Here is a 20,321-nt window from a genome sequence, read left to right on the forward strand (position 1 = left end):
AATGTAATAATTACTGATTCATTACAATCACATCACAATTTTATTTAACAATTTGACCAGCAAAATAAGAAATGCTTGATATGAAGATAAGAGAATTTCTTTCCCAGATTAATGCATAGTGGCGCTAAAAAAATTATTTAATGCATCATAATATATACTTTTATGATATATATGTATATATATATCATTAAAAAATTAAAGGTATCAAACAATTATTTTTTAAAATTTCATTTATTTATCACGATTACTTTTCTCCAATTTTTCAGTTGATGTACCTTGTACAATTGTTTCTGTAACACTTTTTTGAACTATAATAAGAAAAAGATTAATTTAATTTATAAAAGTTTACATCCTGAAAATAATAATAATTGTTATTATATCATATATACCATATTTATGAGGATATAATGCAGGAGCCCAACTATAATTATTGGGGTTTGATGTATCTGTTCCTACTGCATTATTAACAGATAACAAGAGATTTTCATGTACTGATGAAAGTGCAGGAATTTTCATACTTGTACAATTGTTATCTTTTCCTTCTTGTGAAATATTTTTCCTATTTCAATGATAACAAAAAATACAAATTATTAGAAAAGAAAATATTGGTTATAAATAAATATTATTAAGTATTATTTTTTTAAATGTTTACCTTAATTTAGAAGAATTTGATATTGAAGATAATGGAATAGACTCAATCAGTCGTTCAAAATTGAACGTTTTATTACTTTCATTATTCAGTGAACTAACACTTGCAGGAGAAGCTGGTGAAGATTGTCGACGGGAGAGTAAATGTTTTGATACAACTTTGTTACTGTCCAAGATTACTGAAACATGACATTAATTAACCACACCATAAAATTGGTATATGTATTACTAATATTTTTATATATTGCTATCCCTTTGGATATAAATTTATCATTATTATATTTTATGCAATAACTTTTTAATATTTTATTATTTACCATTTGGTGCTATCAAATCTGATGGTCTAATTGTTTCCATTTCATAATTGAATTTATTAAAAACAGACATTTTAGAAAGATCCTTCTCACAATCTAAAGAGTTTGAACGTGTGGCAGGTTCGGATCGAGTTACATAATTTCCACAAACTGGCATGCCAAAAATTCTCTGTTGATAACTATTTGAAACTTGATCAAGTTTAATATTACTATTACAAACTTTTTGAGGTGAGTGGATTACATAGTTCGAGTGCTTATCAGGGAATGTTTGCTCACTACATGATTCGAGTTCGTGATGTTTGTGTGAATATCCTGATGGATGTGTGGGCAATATAGCACTACGATACAAAGGACCTGAAGTTTGTAATTTGATACTGTTTAAAGAGCTTCTAGAGGCTGACGTATCAGATGCACGTTTATTAAAGGATAAAGAAGTCCAAGCAGGGGTTCGATCTTGAAAATCGAACAGATGAAGCAACATTATTTCATCTTCTAATCCTTCATTGGTCTTTAATTCACTTCAATATATTCCCATACAAAATGAAATGTAATATTATATTATATTAAAATAAGAATTAATAAAATAAGAAATTTATAGATCTTAAATATAAAAGCAATTGTTTATACCTGTATGTTTCTGCAATAGCATCTCTACTACTTTGTTCCCTTATCCTTTGTTTATTTTGCATCCATGGTATTAATGATTCTGCTACTTCTACATCATTTTCACCTTAAACATAAAGATACTTATCAAATATATTTATCCAAAGGAATTTTCATTCATAATTATTAACATAATACTTTTAATTCAATAGAAGTCTGAAAGAAGAATATATATACATATATAAAATTTTATTTTGTGCATATCAATATAAAATATTAGTTGAATAACCTTTATTGTCATATACAATATTAATACTATCAATAATTTTTATATATGTATTAGAATTATTTTCATTTAGTTTGTACTACTTTTAATAAATTTATCGCAAAATTATTTGGAGCATTAAGTGTAGTATATTTTTTTCTACACATTCTCCTCTTTGTAATTCATTTTTGTCGATTTTTTATTTGAGATATCTTTATCAAGTATATTTTCTTGCCAAATAAGTCTTAGATCCTCTTCTAAAAGTGGACCTCTATTTGAACTTGTACCTAATTTATTACATATTTTTTTAAGTGCAAATCGTTTTTGAACATAGTACATAGATAATAGGAAGTTAATTTTAAATTCAAAGTATATAATTTTTGAATGTATTTGTAGAAAGAAAATCTATTATTAATGTATATACTATGAAATATATGCTATGCTTGATACCTGACATGGTTTCATCATCTACATCATTTTCATCATTGGAATTATCGTCTAATAATGTTAGTGTACGTTCAGTATTCTCACATTCAGCTATGTATATATCATGCTCATTTAGTTCCTACAACAAGTAAAATCAACTATAAAATTAAAAAATATATATACATTAAATATATTAAGATATCTTAGTAGACTTACGCCACTGTCACTACTACTACTGCTTGATGAAATATTTAATGGTTGTTGATTTAGAATTGTTGGGGAAGAATAAGATGGCAATGACGAATTAGTTTCTGTCGGTTGAATATTACCTACTGATCCATCATTAGTAGTATGTGGTATGTGTGATTCAGTTTCAACAATATTAATATTACTAGAGCTATTTTGTTTTACGCTTGCTTTTGAATATACTGAAGATAATGTGGAAGATGATACAGGAAGATGAATATTTTTTAAGTTTCCTAATTCAGTCAAAGGTATTAAATGATCTTCTGATGTTATTTCATTAATAACGCCATTGGGAGAAGTATTTTGAACAGGCCTAATCAATAAATAAGATTTTTACATAAAAATCTACAACATATTTTTGTTTCTCTCTTTATTTTTTATATATCTTCTATATATTATGTTTTTTATTTTAAAAACTTACTGCGACATTATAATATTTCCAGTTGAATAAGTATCAATGGTTAAATCAGAATTACAATTTAAAGTAGAATCTCCTGCTCCTTGCGATTGTTTTTGCTGAACTAAAGGCAATATACTTGCAGTTGATGTAAGAGTTATATTTCCATTAGTTACTTTAGTTGCTGTTACTGCATTACGTGAAATCTCCATTGCCAGTCTCTATAAGTACAAGTATACTAAGACGTTTATTTACAGCAGTAATGATCATTTCAAAATGAATCTTTTATGTAATGCATTATGATAAAAATTTGTAAGTTTATTTTTGTTTAATTATTTTAAAAAATAGCGATGTTTTACTATATATTACCTCTTTCAATTCATTGATTTGAGTCTTATATTGATTTTGAACTGTTACCAACTGACTGATATACCATTGTTGATCTCTACACCGTTGATAAAAAGTCGGCGGTCGAACCTGAAATCTATTTTCTGCTTTGGAGATATACATTACGGATGTATAAGAAATAATATTATTCCATATTTTCTTTTTAATTATCAAAATTTTACATCTGAAGAAAAAGCATACCGTAGTATAAGCGTATCCAATTCTGTATTTAAATAACCTTCTGTTGCTAATAAATCTAATCTGAAGAATCTGTTATAGCCCCAGCACTCGCCAATTTCAAAATCTGAAGCAAATTCTCTAACAATATTTTTACTTGTATCATGCGAACCTTGATGTATCATTTCAACTCTATATTCATATCTGGAAAAAATAAATAACAATAAAAATATTAATTATATATTATTACATTAAATTATGATCACTTACTTTGATGTCTCAGGTAATCCAGCACTAAGTTCTAAAAATACAGATAAATAGTTTCCACGTACAACTCCATTGCCATCAGGATATACTTTCAACCTCCAACATAGACCATTAACATGCAAGGGTGCAGAATATACTGGATCTGCTTTTAATTGCAATTGTGTAAAATTCTGCATTGCAAATGTGGCACTATCATATCCTGGTACTATTTCACTGAAATAATAAAAAAGATATGATTTTTTTTATATAATATCCTTTATATGTAAATATTTTATATACCTGTGAAAATCTGCAGGAACAGGAGCAGTAACAAAACTTGTCATTGGTTTTTTTCGCACTTGATAAATCATTCGAGACAAGTCAACACTCTTGGCTATAAGTTCTGATCGAGTATATGTATGCAACTGATGTTCTACTTCTTGTAACAGTATTTCTAATTGTTCTGTTTCCAAAGTTAAAGAATTTTTTTGACCCATTAAAGTTAATAATTTTGCTTTTAATTGGGAATCTAAACGGACAATCATTAGTTCTACTGCATTTCTAATTTCTCTCACTCTTTCATCTTTTGCAGCTCTCACTGATTCAACATTTTTTTCCTAGTAAATAAATATGTTAATTATTTATTAACTTACATATATGATAATTTTAAATTAGATACATACTACTTCTTGAACAATGCTGATTAATTCCACAAGTCTCCTCTTCAATTGCCCTATTTCAAGTTTGATTTGATTTACATGTTGTTCATAAACTTCTTCTAAAGGTTTGAATGTATGTCCTGAATGTGTTCCACCCCATAATGCACATTGGTGACAGATACACCGACGACATGTCCAACAGAAAACAGATAATTTTTCCTGATGTATTGTACATCTAAAAATTAATAAAATTACTTGAAAAATAATAGTTGAATTTATTTTAACATTTAACAAGTTATCAAAAAATATTATGTTACCTATCCCGATTAGAATCATCATAACGTGAATTAGATATAGCAACAGCTTGTAAAGTGTCAAGTTGTTGAGTGACTTCTTCAACCCATCGACAATTTACAAGCTCATGTAAATGAAGAGAGGCTCGACAATGAGGACACTGTGAGCGTTGTTCCGTCAGCCAACGTCTTATACATGTATAACAGCATAATTTACTACAATGAGGACAAAGATGTGCATCCCGTAATTTTTCCATGCAAATAAAACATCGGAAAACCTCTGCTAGAGTCTGTTGAATAAACAAGTATACTAATATTTACATTCATAAAAATATTCAATAGAAGTAAATCAAACCTAACATATAAAATATAAAGCAATTATTATAATTCTTTAAATTCTACTTATAGATTAAAAAATAAACTTTATTTTTAAATAATTATTTATTTTATTTTTTATATTTTTCATATTTCCGTTCTAATTTTTATATTGATACCATACTGATTTAGATTTATAAAATATACAAAATCAAAAATATTTGCATAAATAAAATTATTATATATTAAAGTATTTACATTTACAAAAACCATATGATTTTGACAATTGAAAAATTTGAAGTATACAACTAACTTGAAAGAAGATTGAAAATTTATAAGTATTTTACCTCAACACTGTGATCATCTGTGTTTTTCGAATTAACTGAAGATTTTCTATTTGCCATTTTTGACTTTTTATGACAAATTATAATAATCAGAAAAATTATAATTGGTCGTTATCGATTTCGGCGTGTGTGTACAACTGCCATAGTTGAATTAAACATTTCACCATCTGTACAGATTAAGTTACAATGAATGTAAAATATAAGCTATAAAAATATATAATTTAGCTATAATGTAGTGGAATGATTAATAAACAAAAAGTACATTCGTGGCAATATAAGCTGCGAAAGTACTCGTGATCCGATGATACAAGTAGCACAACCGTTTTATGAAAGTGGAGAGGATGCATGTTGTGTGTATGAGTATATATGGTAGTCCTTTGCGCAGAAACTTTTGCGCATTTTTAGATTTAGCGCGAAAATTTGTAGGAGCAACTCATACATAGTATCTCGCTATATTACTTGTATATGTGTAAAAATTGTATATTAATATACAATATATTAGTAGAATATGATATGCGGATGAGTTTCTTCAAATTTTCAAAAGTCCTGAGAGAATTCTAATTGAAATTTTGATCAATTTTTAGCAAGTGTAGTTTGAATATATATTAATTCACATACAAACTTTCTTATTCTTGCTGTAAAATTTCTGAAAGATATGAGATCAAAAATTGCTGTGGGAATGATATATTTTATTTACACACACTTATGTCATGTGTGTGTGTGTTGTATATATATATATACATATATATTTGTTATATATTATGAATATATATATCTCATATATATAAAACTAATATATATATTACTCCAACTTGTTTAGTACCTTACTGTTTTGTAGAGGCGCTTTTTCGCTTTGTCTTCAATAGTGAACTTGGCGGCCCTGACTTGGCTGGTTTGTTGGATTATGCATCAAAGCGTCGGTTGATTGAGTGTTGATTAAATATAATATATACAAGATTCCTTTGGTTTCTTAACCAAAGGAATTTGTACTAATTCCATAAACTTACAAATTTAAATATATAAGTATTCTTTCGAAATATTCTATGGCGTAGTATTTCATATATTTGTCCAATTAAAAGTTCGTAGTTTATCCAGTTGAAAATCAATAGTTATACGACAAAAAAGATTGGTTATGCTTACTTATATCAGTGATAATAATTAAATGGATGATATACGTTCAAAAAAATGACAAAGACGTTGCCAACATAGATCCATACATTATAAAAATAATACATGTCTCGTTGACATTGTATATTTAATGTATGTGTGTATGTGGATATGTATATGTATACGTATGCGTTAAGTGAATATATATATAATATATGTATGAACAAATACAATAAAGGCATTGATGTTTCACAGCAGGCATACTGTGCTCTGTGTTAGGCCCCCAAACAATGTCTGAAAGTTCTAAGATGGGCCTATTTGGCTCAAAAGATAAGAATAAGGAACAAAAAAAAGAACAATCTAAAAAAGAAGATTCTCCAGACCGTTATGCACCATACTGCATCGACAGTGATTCAGAAACCTATGATACAGAGGCATTAAGCATTATGGATATAAATGACATTATTGGTGTTCAATCAGACCCTGTCAGTGACTCTACATTAGAAAGTGAAATTGCTGCTCTTTCACAAATAATCACTGATTCAAAAGTAGAGAATAACCAAACAAATATAAAGTCTAATACTCAGAGTAAAGACATAGATAATCAGAGTATTATTTGTGGTGAAAACAAAGAGTTTGGCGATGAAAGAAATATTATGGAAAAGGAACGGCAAGTGATAGAAGACCCTATAAATGTCTCTGATATAAATATTTTTGATAGTGGTAATACTATATTACAGTTACAAACTAGTAAACATAAAAATATATCTGAAAATCTTGATTCAGATAGTTGTATAAATACTAATACTAATTTAGATACTGACTCTGATCTTGCATCTTTGAGCAACGTATGTACAATATCCTCTAAAGGTAAATTTTCTTAAATAATCAGATTATATTTATTATAATAACTATATTTATAATGAAGATATTCTTTTATAGAAGTTCATTTGGAACATGGAACAAGATGCCATGACGAATCTTATATCAAGCACAATGCAGATGCTTCATTGGAATCTACTATAAATGAGGTTTTCTCTCAAACTACTGTAATAGAAAAATCTATTGCAGTTTCAAAAGTAAGCATAATTAATGACCATGCTAAGAATTATAATACAAAACATGATGTAGATACATTAGTTAGCGTTGAAGGTATTAGCGAAAGTTTACAACTTATTGGTGAAGCATATATATCAGAGGATTCACAAGAAACAAATTCAATTGAAACTGATTTAAGGAAGGATGAATTACCATTAACCTTTACTGATATTTCTCTGACATTTCATGTAAAAGAAGAAGATAATTCAAATACTCTAAGTAATGAGAAACAGATTATAGATAACATAAATATTGCATGTGAAAATATAATATCTAAAGAGAAATTAAAAGATTCCTTAGAACATAAAAATCTGTCAGAAGATTTCAGTATTGTAGAAAAAACATTAAGTATTAACAACAATAGAAATGTGGAAGTTATCTCTATATATAATCTAGAAGAAAAAAATAAAGAAGACAAACAAGATACAAGTCTTACAGTCAAAAAATTTGATGCAGAAGAGTTACATAATATAAAAAATCCAGATTTTGAATCGAATGCAATAAAAGAAACACTACAGCAAATACAACCTGTCTTTGATAATAAAGAAAATAAACATACATGTGAGGAAGTGCAATGTTTATCTGAATATAAAGAGAAATCAGAAACAATACGTGTAAGAGATATAGTTTCAAATGAAAAAACTGTAATAGAAGAAAAAAGTGAAATAAATAATCAGTTAGAAAAAACATATTCAAAATCTAATAATAAATTTATAGATATACAAGCATTAGAAATTGAATCTAACACAGGAAACAAGAAGTTAGAAGAATATAAAACTAAAAAAATCAACCCTATTGAAACAGTTGATCATTTTAAAGAACAGGACGAAATTTGGAATACATCTGAAATTGGAAATCTGAATTGTACAGAAGTAATAAATATAACTACTCCAGATAATAATAGTATGAATAAAACAGAAGATTTTCAACCTGACGTTATAAAACAATCACAAACAAATAAATTAGAACCAATGGAAGAATCAAACAATGAAGAACATTTAACAGAATTATGTACGACTTTTAATATGACTGAAAAAATAATATCTATTAATACTGATACTCTTGATTCAGCATGTACAGAGTTAAATACAACAAATATATTAACAACAACTGTTAATTCAGAAAAAAATATTTCTAATAATAATGTTAATTCCAATTATATAGAAAATCCAGCTGAAGTTAGTTTCAGTTCTTCTGATAATATTACAGAAAATTCATTGATCAAAAGTTGTTATTTTCTAGATAACAATAAATCTTCAATATTTTCAGACACTACAGAATCTGTCATGGTAAAATTGGACGTTTCTGGATTTAAACCAAAGCATGATCCTATACTTCCTAATAATTCGGAAGTATTGGAAACTTGTATCTCACAAATAGAAAAAAAAGATTGTTTCAAAGATATTACCATTTCCAACAAATCTACAGAATCAGTGCAAATGGAAATTGAGGAACCTAATAATAAAACTGATGTAATTCCTGATTTTAACAAAAGCACAATTAAAACATTACAAGACAAGAATAAAATAAATGATAAAAATAATATGAGTACGAAGCAATGCTTATTTCAAGTACCTATGAAACAAATTGATGAAGTATCATTAAAAGAAAATGACAATAAAAAAAGTAATTCTGAACAATTACTTAAAATAGAAACTAAAACTCATGAGATAAAAGAAGAAAAACAATATATTCAGGAAACGTGTACATTTATAGAAGACATAAACAAAGATGTAGTTTCTCCGAAATTATTAGATAATACTAAGACATCCTTTTCTCTGGAAGAAAATAAAATAATAGAAGATAAAATAATATATGAGACAAATAAAAGAGAAGATATAGTTTCTTCAAAATTATTGGATGATAATAAGGCATTATCTTTTTCTTTGGAGGAAAATAAAATAATAGAGGATAAAATAATATGTGAAACAACTGAAGAAAAATGTAACTTAGAAAATATTCCAGACATAGATGACACAACACATAATGAAATTATGAAAAATAATGAAGGTATAGTTAATAAAAAGGAAAATTTGGATGAAGTTACTAATGAAGCTCAAATAGATCAAACCAAAAAGATGTTGGAAAAGAAAATTGATCTAATTACAAATGTTGAAAAAATAGATTTATCTATTACAGCATCTAGTATTGAAGAAAATATTACGAAAGAGGATGTAAAAGAAATCAATCAAGAACCAAATGGCACACTAGAAATAAATGTATCTGCTTCTTTTAAGAATACAAATAATTTTCAAAATATATTGCAAAAAGAAAAGAAGAATGAAAATGTAGAAATGTTTGTATGCACAACTAATAATACTATTCCTATTTTATCAGAAGACTCTGGTTTATTAATGGAAAAAGCAGATATAGAAGATAGTATAAAAAGTTCTATTTCAGAAAATAATCTGATAAATATTCTTGAAGACACACCTAAAATGACAGATATGTTTTCAGAAGAACAATGTCAAAATACTCAAGACATCATGGAAAGTATTTTAGATAATGTGACAAATGTAACTGATCTTAAACATCTTTTAAGTCCAGAAAATAATACAAGAAATGAAAATGAGGATGGTCTTCAACAATCTGTGGAATTGATAACAGTGGAAAATGAAAATAAAGAGTTAGTTCAAAAATTACCTGAAGTATCATCTGATATGCTCCATAAAGAAATAGAAGATCCAATAGAAGCACCAAATTTAGACTCACTAGAAGAATTATTAAATCTTGACTTAATACCTGAAAGTGATGAAGTAACAATAAAACATGCAAAAATAGAAGAAGAAGTACAAGAACAAGTAGAAGCAATAGATAAAAATGTAGATATGACACTTTTTCTTCAGCAGTCTGAAGATACATCATCTATACCAGAAAATCCAGATTATATAGAACATGTTATTAATAATTGCTTAACAGATAGAAATGATGTATCATTGGAAGAAACTACTGGTAAAATAAATATTGAAACTTGTGATCAAGATAAAATTGAAATGAATATAACATGTAAACCAAAAGAATTATTAAAAATCAATGATGATATAATAACTATGTCTATAACTAAAAATTCAGATGATGTAAATTTACAAAAACAACTGGATGTTAATAATTCTTTACAAAGTAATGATCTAAATATTGATTATATCGGGAATCCACTTGAATCTGTAGAAAATTTAGAAAAAGGAACTTCTAAATTAGAAATTCCGCAAAATATTCTTTTAGAAAATACAAATCAAGATGAACATCTGAATGAGACTTCTCTTGATATAGACAGCAATCAGGCCACTCCTGATATTTCAGAATTAGAATCTGCTGTAAAATTTTTACAAGAGTCAGAAGAGCAAGCAGTAGAGTCTTCTTTGGTTCTTTCTCCAAAAATGGTAGAAAGTGTTGTTAATGATATATCAAAACAAGCAAATTCAAATCTTTTTGTACAGGATGAAGATATTTGCAATGATACTTCTGAATTGGTAGTTGAATTACAAAGAATTACTTCTGATTCTATTTCTATATCTGAAGCTGAGATTATATCAGAAGCAGCAAAATTGGAAAATGAACGGAAACTTGCTGAACAAATTAAAGTAAATACTTCTATATCTTGTATTGAAGAAAATAAATTGAAAGAAAATAAAGAAAAAATAGAAAATGTTCCTTCAACAATCGCTTCTTATTTTAACACAACTACAGAGAAAATGTCTAGTGAACAAATATTATATAATTCAAATGTACCTAGTACAAGTTCTGTAAATTCTAAAATATCAGATAGAATGGCAATAATAGCTGAATCTATTCCCAAAATTTCAATTTTGGAAGAACGTTTGAAAGAACCACCAAAAATAGAAATTCCTACATCAGACATAACAAAAATGTGTGAAACATTAACAAGTACAAAAGATAGTCTTCTAATACCAAAAGATGCAAAAATGTCTGTATATCAAAAAATGTTAGAATCACCGAAATCTATCGAAAACAGAGAATCCAAAATTGTAGATACACCTAAAAAGGAAATAGAAAAATATGATTTTGAAAATGTTGGATCTCCAAGAATCATACTAAAGATTGTTAAATCTGCAATTGCAGAATGTGCTGAGCCAAGATCGCCTAAAAGTCCAAAAATTCGATCAGCAACTAATTCACCAAATCCAGAAGATAGTCCGGGTCAAAAATTAGGAAAAATTAAATTAAAGCTTTCAAAAGGTGGACATCCTTCTATAATATCAAATGAAAACATTGAAGATGTAAATCAATGGCATACAGAGAGTGCAGCATCATTATCTCCTATTGGCATGAAAATTAAGTTATCAAAGACAGGAGATGCTTCAATTTTACCAACGGAAAAATACGAATCTATGGATGATTTAAAGGAAATAAAGCATAAATTTGAAGAAACTAAAAGAACAGAATCTCCATTAGGAATGAAAATCAAATTATCAAAAACTGGTGATGCTTCCATTGTACAACAAGATTCAAAAGATATCACAACAAAATATAAAGAAAAACTAGATGTTATGCAGGGAAGCCCAAAAAGAATAGATTCTCCTATAGGAATGAAAATTAAACTTTTGAAAACTGGAGATGCTTCCATTGTACAACCAGAAAAACAAGAAATGTGTGAAGATCATAAAGATGGAAAATTAAAAGAAAAAGTAGAAACTATTTCTGATCTACCAAAAAGAACTGAATCTCCAATCGGTATGAAACTGAAATTATCAAAGAGTGGAGATGTATCTATTGTATCCCCTGATGCAACAGATGAAGGAAAAGATATAGTAGCCAAATCAAAAGAAAAACTGGAAGCGTCTCCAGAAATTCCTAAACGCACAGATTCTCCAATTGGAATGAAAATTAAATTATCAAAAACAAAAAGTGGGGCATCTATAATTTCCATAGATAATTCTGAAGAAATGAAAGAAAAAGTAGATATTTCTGATACACCAAAACGAACAGAATCTCCCTTTGGAATGAAAATAAAATTATCAAAAAGTGGAGATGCATCTATTATACATTCCGAAGTTTCAGATGACACGAAGGAAATTAAACAAAAAGAAAAAATAGACGTATCTCAAGATTCAACAAAATGCACAGAGGTTTCATGTGGAATGAAAATTAAAATGATGAAATATGGAGAAACATCTGTAGGTTTACCAGAATTGATAGATCGACATGAAAGTAATCATGATTCATCTCAAAGGATAGAATCTATTGGTATGAAAATAAAGTTTTCAAAATCTGGTGATGCATCAATAGTTCCTCCTGATAAACAAGAACAAGTAGATGAGCATAAGTGCAAAGAAACATTAAAAGACTTACCTAAACGGACAGAATCTCCAATTGGAATGAAGATTAAACTTTCAAAAACAGGAGATGCTTCGATAATACAAAATGAAGTAATAGATAATAATATAAATAAAAATATCAACAAATCGGATATAGAGTATCAAAAAAATTGTGATACTTCTGTATGTGCAAAAATAAAAACATCAAAAACTAGTGATGCTCCTTTAATAACAGATTCTGAGAAAAAAGAGAAACAACAAAAAAGAAAAGAAACTGAATCTCCATTAGAAATGAAAATAAAGTTATCAAAAACTGGACATCCAACAATTGTACCTTGTGAAGTACATGGAGATTCTATTCATAAATTTAAAGATACTGTAGAAACAACGAATAATTTTCCTCATAGATATAAAGAGTCTGTATTGCACAAAGACTCACCATTGAAGATCCTTAAGACTGGACATTCAACAATTATGCAAAATACTCGTTCTGAATTAACTATTGAACCAGTACAAATACAAGGGAAAAAAATGGAAAATGCTAGTGAATTATCTTCTAAGCGAAAAGAAATAACAATATCACCAATCGAGATGAAAAAATCAAAATTAGAAACGCATTTGTCACAAATTTTACCAGAAGTTACCATACAACCAGTTATATCGAGAGATCAAAAACAACTATTATTTGATCCAAAAACAAGTTTAATTAGTCGTCAACAAATGAATGTTATAAGCCAAGAAATTAGTATTACACAAGTAAGACCATCCAAACAAGTGGATGTTTCTATGAGTGATAAACTAAAGGATATGTTAAGTAAAAATGTTACTAATTCTCCAATTGGTTCAGATTGTGAAATAATTGAACATAGACCTGAATTAATAATTGTTAATGAAAATTCAAACTCTAGTCAAGATGTCATGATAATAGAAGAAGTACCAGCAATCCGAATGCCTGAAGTTAAAATGCCCAAAAAACGAGGCAGGCCACGTAGAAATCCACTTCCACCACTGACACATACTTCAACGCAAATATTGATACCTCGAGATCCATTGGCTTTGGATGAGGTATCACAAGTTGTCCAACTAGAACATAGAGAAAATGAAAGACCTAGGAGAACATGTAGAAATCAAAAAAGTTATGCACCACCTAAAAGAGGACGTGGTAGAGGTAAGTACATGTACATCATTAATATATGTTAGCGTTGTACATTTCTGTAGAAAGATGATAATACATTATGTGAACAACTTTTATCTAGGTCGTGGAAAGAGAAAGTTAGACAATTCAGATCTTCCACTTAGTAAGAAGCCCAGAATTGAACAAGATTTGAATGCAATAGAAGCTTCTACAATGGCTATAATTACTTTAGATGAATCTCCAAAACAAGAACAGCCCTTGAGGAAATCATCTGAATTATATAAAGCTCTTAAACAACCCCCTATAGATATAAAAAATATAAACACTATATGTAAAATTGAAAAACAATCTTTATTAACAGTTCGAAAAGATGGTGTAAAACAAATGGATATTCCTAAAACTACAATTTTAGATTCTAATGTTAATACTCAAATAGAATCTGTTATGGGATCTGGTATCGAAGAAGAAAAATTATTAGCAAAATCAACAATGGGATCAACATTATTAGACTGTAAAGGTAATGAAAGAGAATTGATAAATATAATATCTGAAAAAGGACAAAAAACTATAGAAAAGACTCTTACTGATAAAATTGTTGAAAAAACAGTGGAAAATGCAAAATCTACTGGACATGAAAGTAAGGAAATGCTTATACCTCCAGGACATCCTAATTGGTTAACACCAACATCAAAAAGACAAACAGAAGCTACATCCAAAAATGAACCAGTGCCTTCTTTACAAGTTATTGATGAAGAAACAAGAATGAGTGCAGAATCTAATTCAAGATCTCAAACACCAGCTAGAAATATATCAACACAAGGTATTAATACATTTTAATTAATTAAAGTTATTGAAGAATGCATGATTAACATAATAAACTAATAAAATAAAGAATAATTATAATTAACATAATAAACTAATCAATTTATTAATTTAAAAAATGTTGGAATTGCTAATATAATATTATACTTAAAATCACTGATATTATTTTTATTTAATTTTGTAAAATAATTATTATTTCATATTAATCAAATATATATAATAAAAGTATTAGAATAAATCACACATTAAACTGTCATGCTAAATCATAGCATAAATGTATTGGTAAACCTCCAACCAAGGTATCTAAAAATAGGTCTTTTCTTGTGTCCTAAGATCTCTCAAGTATCTGAATGTGAAATAGTGACAACAGTGCATTTACACAAAGTATATATTACATAAATATTTATGTTATTATTACTAAAATATTATAATAGTAAGATTATATATATAATACATTTTATAATTTATTAGACTAAATGTAATTACATTGAATGATTTTATTAGTAATATCTAGACTTCGTTAAAGTATTGTTATAATTTTTTTAACTTTCTGATATCTATATATAATATATTTTTTAAATATTAATTGAAGTGTTTTAATCATTAGTAAATTAGAAAATTTATATAAAATTATAGTAAAGTTTATGAAATTTGTATAATATTGTTTTCATTTAACAAGAAATAATATTTTAGCATCTGAAACAATAATCAATGAAGAATCTCAAGGAAGTGTACTTAGTACTGCAACTACTGAATCGGAGAAAGTAAAAGTAAAGAATCGAAGAATGGAGATTAATTTTGACCCTGATGAAGGTCCCTTTACTGTTGACAAAATAGCAGAATATGAGTGGCCTCTAGATCGTAAAGGAGAAACATTTATGATACAAGAACAAATATCACAATATTTAGGAGTGAAGTCGTTTAAAAGAAAATATCCAGATTTAAAGCGCAGAATGGTCGATATGGAAGAAAGAAATTATTTAAGAGAAAATGGATTAGTTAGTGAAGCAATGTGCGATATGGGTGAGTGAATAAATTTGTTTTTACTTATTATTATTATATATATCTACATATTATTATATATATCATACATCTCACTATGTGGATTATTATTTCTTGGTCATTTATAATATTTCATAATAACAATAATAATAATAATAATAATATATACTGAATTTATATATATAAAATTTTATTGTGTAGGCTTAACAGCAGTTTGCAGTTCTGAAGTATTAGATGTAATGTGTAGTGATTTTCCTGATCAATATGAGGAGTATCGAAAACATATGCGAGAAAAACAAGTTAAAGAACATTCCAAAAAGCAGAAAGAATTAACAGCAGCAGCAAATGCTGAAAGGAACAGAATAGATTTAGCAGAAATGGCAATACAGTCTGCTTTATCGTGGAATATTAATTTAAATAAATCACGTAAAGAAAACAGAAAATGTAGCTTAGATTTGCAGACTTTCACTATTCATGTGCCAAAGAAACACCACAAGTTTGAAACAGATCGAAAGATAAGTCATTACCCTGTAGCTTTGATACCAGGTCAATATACTGATTATTATCGCGAATATACACCTGCTGAATTGAGATATTATCCTCTTAACACAGTTTTGTATGGTCCTATGCGGCCAAATGAACGTAAGTTTGATAGTCAATCTGAAGGTTCACAAAGTGATAGTGATAGTGATACTTCAACTGATGATTCAAGGTATCTGTTATAAATTAAATATTTCGTTTAAATGTTATTAAAATTACATGTAATCTATTTAGTTAATATCAAGATTTACATTATAATAATCCTGATCTTGATATTTCAGTATTATAATTATTAAATTTTTAGTTCCACCTCCAGTGAAGGAACACAAGATACAGAAGGGTCTCAATCAACAATGGATGATGTAGATATGGAAATAAGTAACCAAAAAGAAGAAACTAAATTAAAATGCAAAATGTGCTTAAAAATGTTAAATAAACACGGCAAAAATGAAATATTAATACAATGTGGAACTTGTAATGGAAATGGTAAATTATGATTATCATTTTGGTTATATTATAAAAATATGTTTTATAACTGGTTATATATTTTTATAGTTCATCCATCATGTATAGAATTAACACTAGATATGGTTCCACATATTCAATCTTATGCCTGGCAGTGTACTGACTGTAAAACATGTGCACAATGTCATGATCCAGCAGATGAAGATAAAATGTTATTTTGTGATATGTGTGATCGTGGGTAGGTTTATTCTCTCTGTGTGTGTATTTGTTTAATAAATAAATAAAAATTTTAAAATACATTGTTATTATTCTTTATAGATATCACATATATTGTGTTGGTCTTCGACGAGTACCTGTTGGAAGATGGCACTGTCAAGAATGTGCTGTGTGCGCAAATTGTGGTTCAAAAGAACCTGGAGGTGCTAATTCTGATAGAAACAGTGTAGCACAATGGCAACATGAATATAAGAAGGGTGATAAAAATACTCGTGTTTATGTTTCCACATTGTGTGTTCCATGCTCAAAGTTAGTATAATTATATTACAATACATAAATATATCATAGATATGAAAAATAAATAACATAAATAATATCTCTTTGTGCAAATTAAAAATTATTCAAAATTTTTTCAAGAGTTTGCTTAATGTTTTTGATGAGTTTTTTTACTATACTAAGTACGTTTTCGTACAAATTATTGTAACTAATTCTTCATATCCATAATATTACATATTTAAAAAAGGATGTTTTATTCATAGGCATTAAATATGAAAATGTTTTCATGAATATGAAACATATTTGATTATTTAATATTATATTTTATGGTAAAATTAAAATTTTTGGATTTTTTCGTTTAATTGTTTAATATATTTTTATGAACAGCTGAATTATATGAATGGAATATTAGTGAATCATTACAATTACTACATTTTTATTAATTTAATCATTTGTTAAATGTATGTATATATTAACCCTTATCGGTCGTAAGTCATCTCTCACGTGACAACACTTTGTCACTGCGGTTGTACGTCATGTGGGAGGTGACAACAATCTGTCGAAACTCGTTCTCTGAAATACGGGCACGATTGCCTTGTCATTTACAACAACGGAGCAATTGACATTATCAGTGATATATCACTGCCTTTTGTACCCAATTTTTAATATATTGAGTTCAAAAATGAATAAAGAAAATTTTATAAATTTCGATAGTGACAGTGACTGTGAATATTTTGAAAATAATTTTCAAAGTGATTTTGATTCTAGTCATGAGACTAGCAATCACATTTTATTATATACTAAGAAAAGAAAATCCATGCCTATAAAATATTCAAGTGAAGAAGAAAATGATGTAAAAATAGAAAATGTTGATAACTCAGACGATGATTGGATTGAAATCGAGAGTGATGATGGTCTCCCTAGTAAGATTCCTTTTACAAATATCAATCGCCAAATTTTTGGAAATGTTCAGCAGCCTATAGATTATTTCGAAAAATTTATTACTAACGAATTCATAATGAAAATTATAACGCAAACAAACTTATATAACGCGAACAAATTGCAAAGAAAGAATTATTCGCTAGATAAGTTTGAGAAAATTGGAAAAACATTTTGTATGAGGAAATGTTTGCTGTTTTTGGTGTGATTTTGAAAATGGGTACAATCTATTTAAGTGACAAAAGATTATTTTCCCAAAGACTTCACGTGCAATATACCATTTTTTGCTAAGATTTTTAAGAGGGAGCGTTTTTTTTCAAATTTTTTGGGTGCTCCATCAAAATCTGAACAATAATAGTTATCCAATAACAAGATTTTCGAAAATCAAAAATTTTCTGGACTATATTTCTAACAAAAATGTTATTCTTATAATACTGAAAATTTTTGACATATTTGCCGAAACCAACTATAATCTAGTGAGAATCAAGTAAAAAAAGCTAACGTCCGATAAGGATTAATTATTAATGTCGATCTACATATTCACATTTTCATTTTCATCTTTGTACATGATATTGTCACATTGTAATATTTTCTAATATTATTTATTTTACATCATTCATAAGTTACTAACTAAAACTGCATGCACATATCAAATAAGTATATTTTCATTTAATTATAAATATATAAAAAATATGATAACTATAACTTTTTATAAATCGTTTTTTGTTTATTTTATCAATCTGTAAAGTTACTTTCGTTTTGATAAAAGGAGTGTGCGTTAGTTTAGTTAATACTTGGATAAAAGCGTAATTCGTGATAAAAATATTTAGTTGTGTAGTTTATCATAGTAGACATCATAACATTACAACTTAATCAATTTTACTAACACCATGATCTTTATAAATTAACAAGGCTATGGCGAAAGGGTCGCTATTGCCCACACTGCAGTCGCTGTCATACTGCCTCAAGACTCGACCTGGAGGCGAATCTAGTGCATTGCAGCGCATGTGATAAATATCTGCATTTAGGTATTGATATCAATTGTCATACAATTCTATAATGTAATTAATACATTACATTAAATTAATTAATCATATGCATGTTATATCTGCAACTCATTAATATCTATATAAGTATGTCTATACAAGTACATATTAATCATTACATGTAAAGTATATGTATATGTTTTGTATTATATAAAATATTTACAATTTCCTTTTTAAGTCTTAAGTTATATTATGCATGAGGGAAATCTATTTCACAATACTAATACATTTCTAACTAACTTATATTAAACTCATTCATTTCTTTTTAATTCATATGAAATAGCAGATAATTATAAGATTAATTAAAAGTATATTGAGAATATATATTTTTTAATATTTCATTCTAAAATTAATATATCTAAACCAATTTTGCAGATATTGAAAAAAGGGAATATAAATTTTTAAATAAAGTTCATTGTTTATGATATATATGATATAAGAATTTAGTAATATGATATATACTTCGATATTTTATGTTTAATGTTATATAATGAAGTGTTTAATGAACTTTTTAAAATGTTAACTTATTAACTCATTATATATATGTGTTTAGGTTGCGTGGAGACTAAAGGACTGGTATTTGATAAAAAGAATTATTTATGTGATTTCTGTGCTCCAAATCGACAACCATTAATGAAACCCTTGGTATCAAAAGTATTCAAGACATGAAAAAATTATATCTATATGTAAACTGTATTTTGTTCATGTGAATGACAAGCCTTATATTTTAAAACATCAGAAGATACTTGTTCGGCAATATATAATATTAAGAAATTATCATTTTTATTCTCTATTCAATTTTTTATGCTTGAAGCAAAAGCTGACTGTATATATATATGTTTATATAAGTTATATATTCTATCTGTAAAAATTTCTAATTTTATTGTAGAATAATATGTACTTTTACTTATCGCACTTGTATATTCATTAAAATTCGTCCATAATATCAAATAGTAAAACTATATTCTTTATAAAATAATTCAAGCATGTTGCCCATAATCAACAAATAAGCACATTATAAGATATAATAATTTTCTGTGTAAAATTGCAAGAATTATTCTTATTTAATTATTCGATTA

The 20,321-nt window shown here is 27.3% G+C and overlaps 2 protein-coding genes across 5 annotated transcripts; one reads left to right on the top strand and one right to left on the bottom strand.

Annotated features, from left to right (window-relative positions):
- Positions 1-29: 29 nt before the first annotated feature.
- LOC118439789 (uncharacterized) lies at positions 30-5,703 on the bottom strand. Its single transcript, XM_035861893.2, has 17 exons — positions 5,583-5,703; positions 5,324-5,487; positions 4,686-4,951; positions 4,393-4,603; positions 4,010-4,326; positions 3,734-3,943; positions 3,488-3,667; positions 3,269-3,383; positions 2,924-3,120; positions 2,473-2,815; positions 2,281-2,395; positions 1,590-1,692; positions 966-1,480; positions 653-827; positions 390-559; positions 249-308; positions 30-124 (listed from the first exon to the last, which is right to left on the bottom strand). Exons 2-17 carry the CDS (start codon positions 5,378-5,380, stop codon positions 45-47), a joined length of 3,114 nt encoding a protein of 1,037 aa, XP_035717786.2. The 5' UTR covers positions 5,381-5,487; positions 5,583-5,703; the 3' UTR covers positions 30-44.
- A 504-nt stretch (positions 5,704-6,207) lies between these two features.
- Positions 6,208-20,253, top strand: e(y)3 (PHD finger protein enhancer of yellow 3). Of its 4 annotated transcripts, none has more exons than XM_035861888.2 (11): positions 6,208-7,297; positions 7,370-13,969; positions 14,058-14,453; positions 14,544-14,756; positions 15,452-15,781; positions 15,962-16,472; positions 16,605-16,786; positions 16,856-17,003; positions 17,084-17,290; positions 19,109-19,224; positions 19,796-20,253. In XM_035861888.2, the coding sequence occupies exons 1-11, from the start codon at positions 6,718-6,720 to the stop codon at positions 19,909-19,911; spliced, it is 9,399 nt and encodes a 3,132-aa protein (XP_035717781.2). In that variant the 5' UTR covers positions 6,208-6,717; the 3' UTR covers positions 19,912-20,253. The 4 variants fall into 4 exon arrangements, with proteins under 4 accessions (XP_035717781.2, XP_035717782.2, XP_035717780.2 ...); XM_035861889.2 differs by having other exon boundaries at positions 14,598-14,756; XM_035861887.2 differs by having other exon boundaries at positions 14,058-14,756.
- The last annotated feature ends 68 nt before the right edge of the window (positions 20,254-20,321 follow it).

The sequence above is a fragment of the Vespa mandarinia genome, chromosome 2 (assembly GCF_050613455.1).
Source record: "Vespa mandarinia isolate Hongniang chromosome 2, ASM5061345v1, whole genome shotgun sequence".
NCBI classification, from domain to species: domain Eukaryota; kingdom Metazoa; phylum Arthropoda; class Insecta; order Hymenoptera; family Vespidae; genus Vespa; species Vespa mandarinia.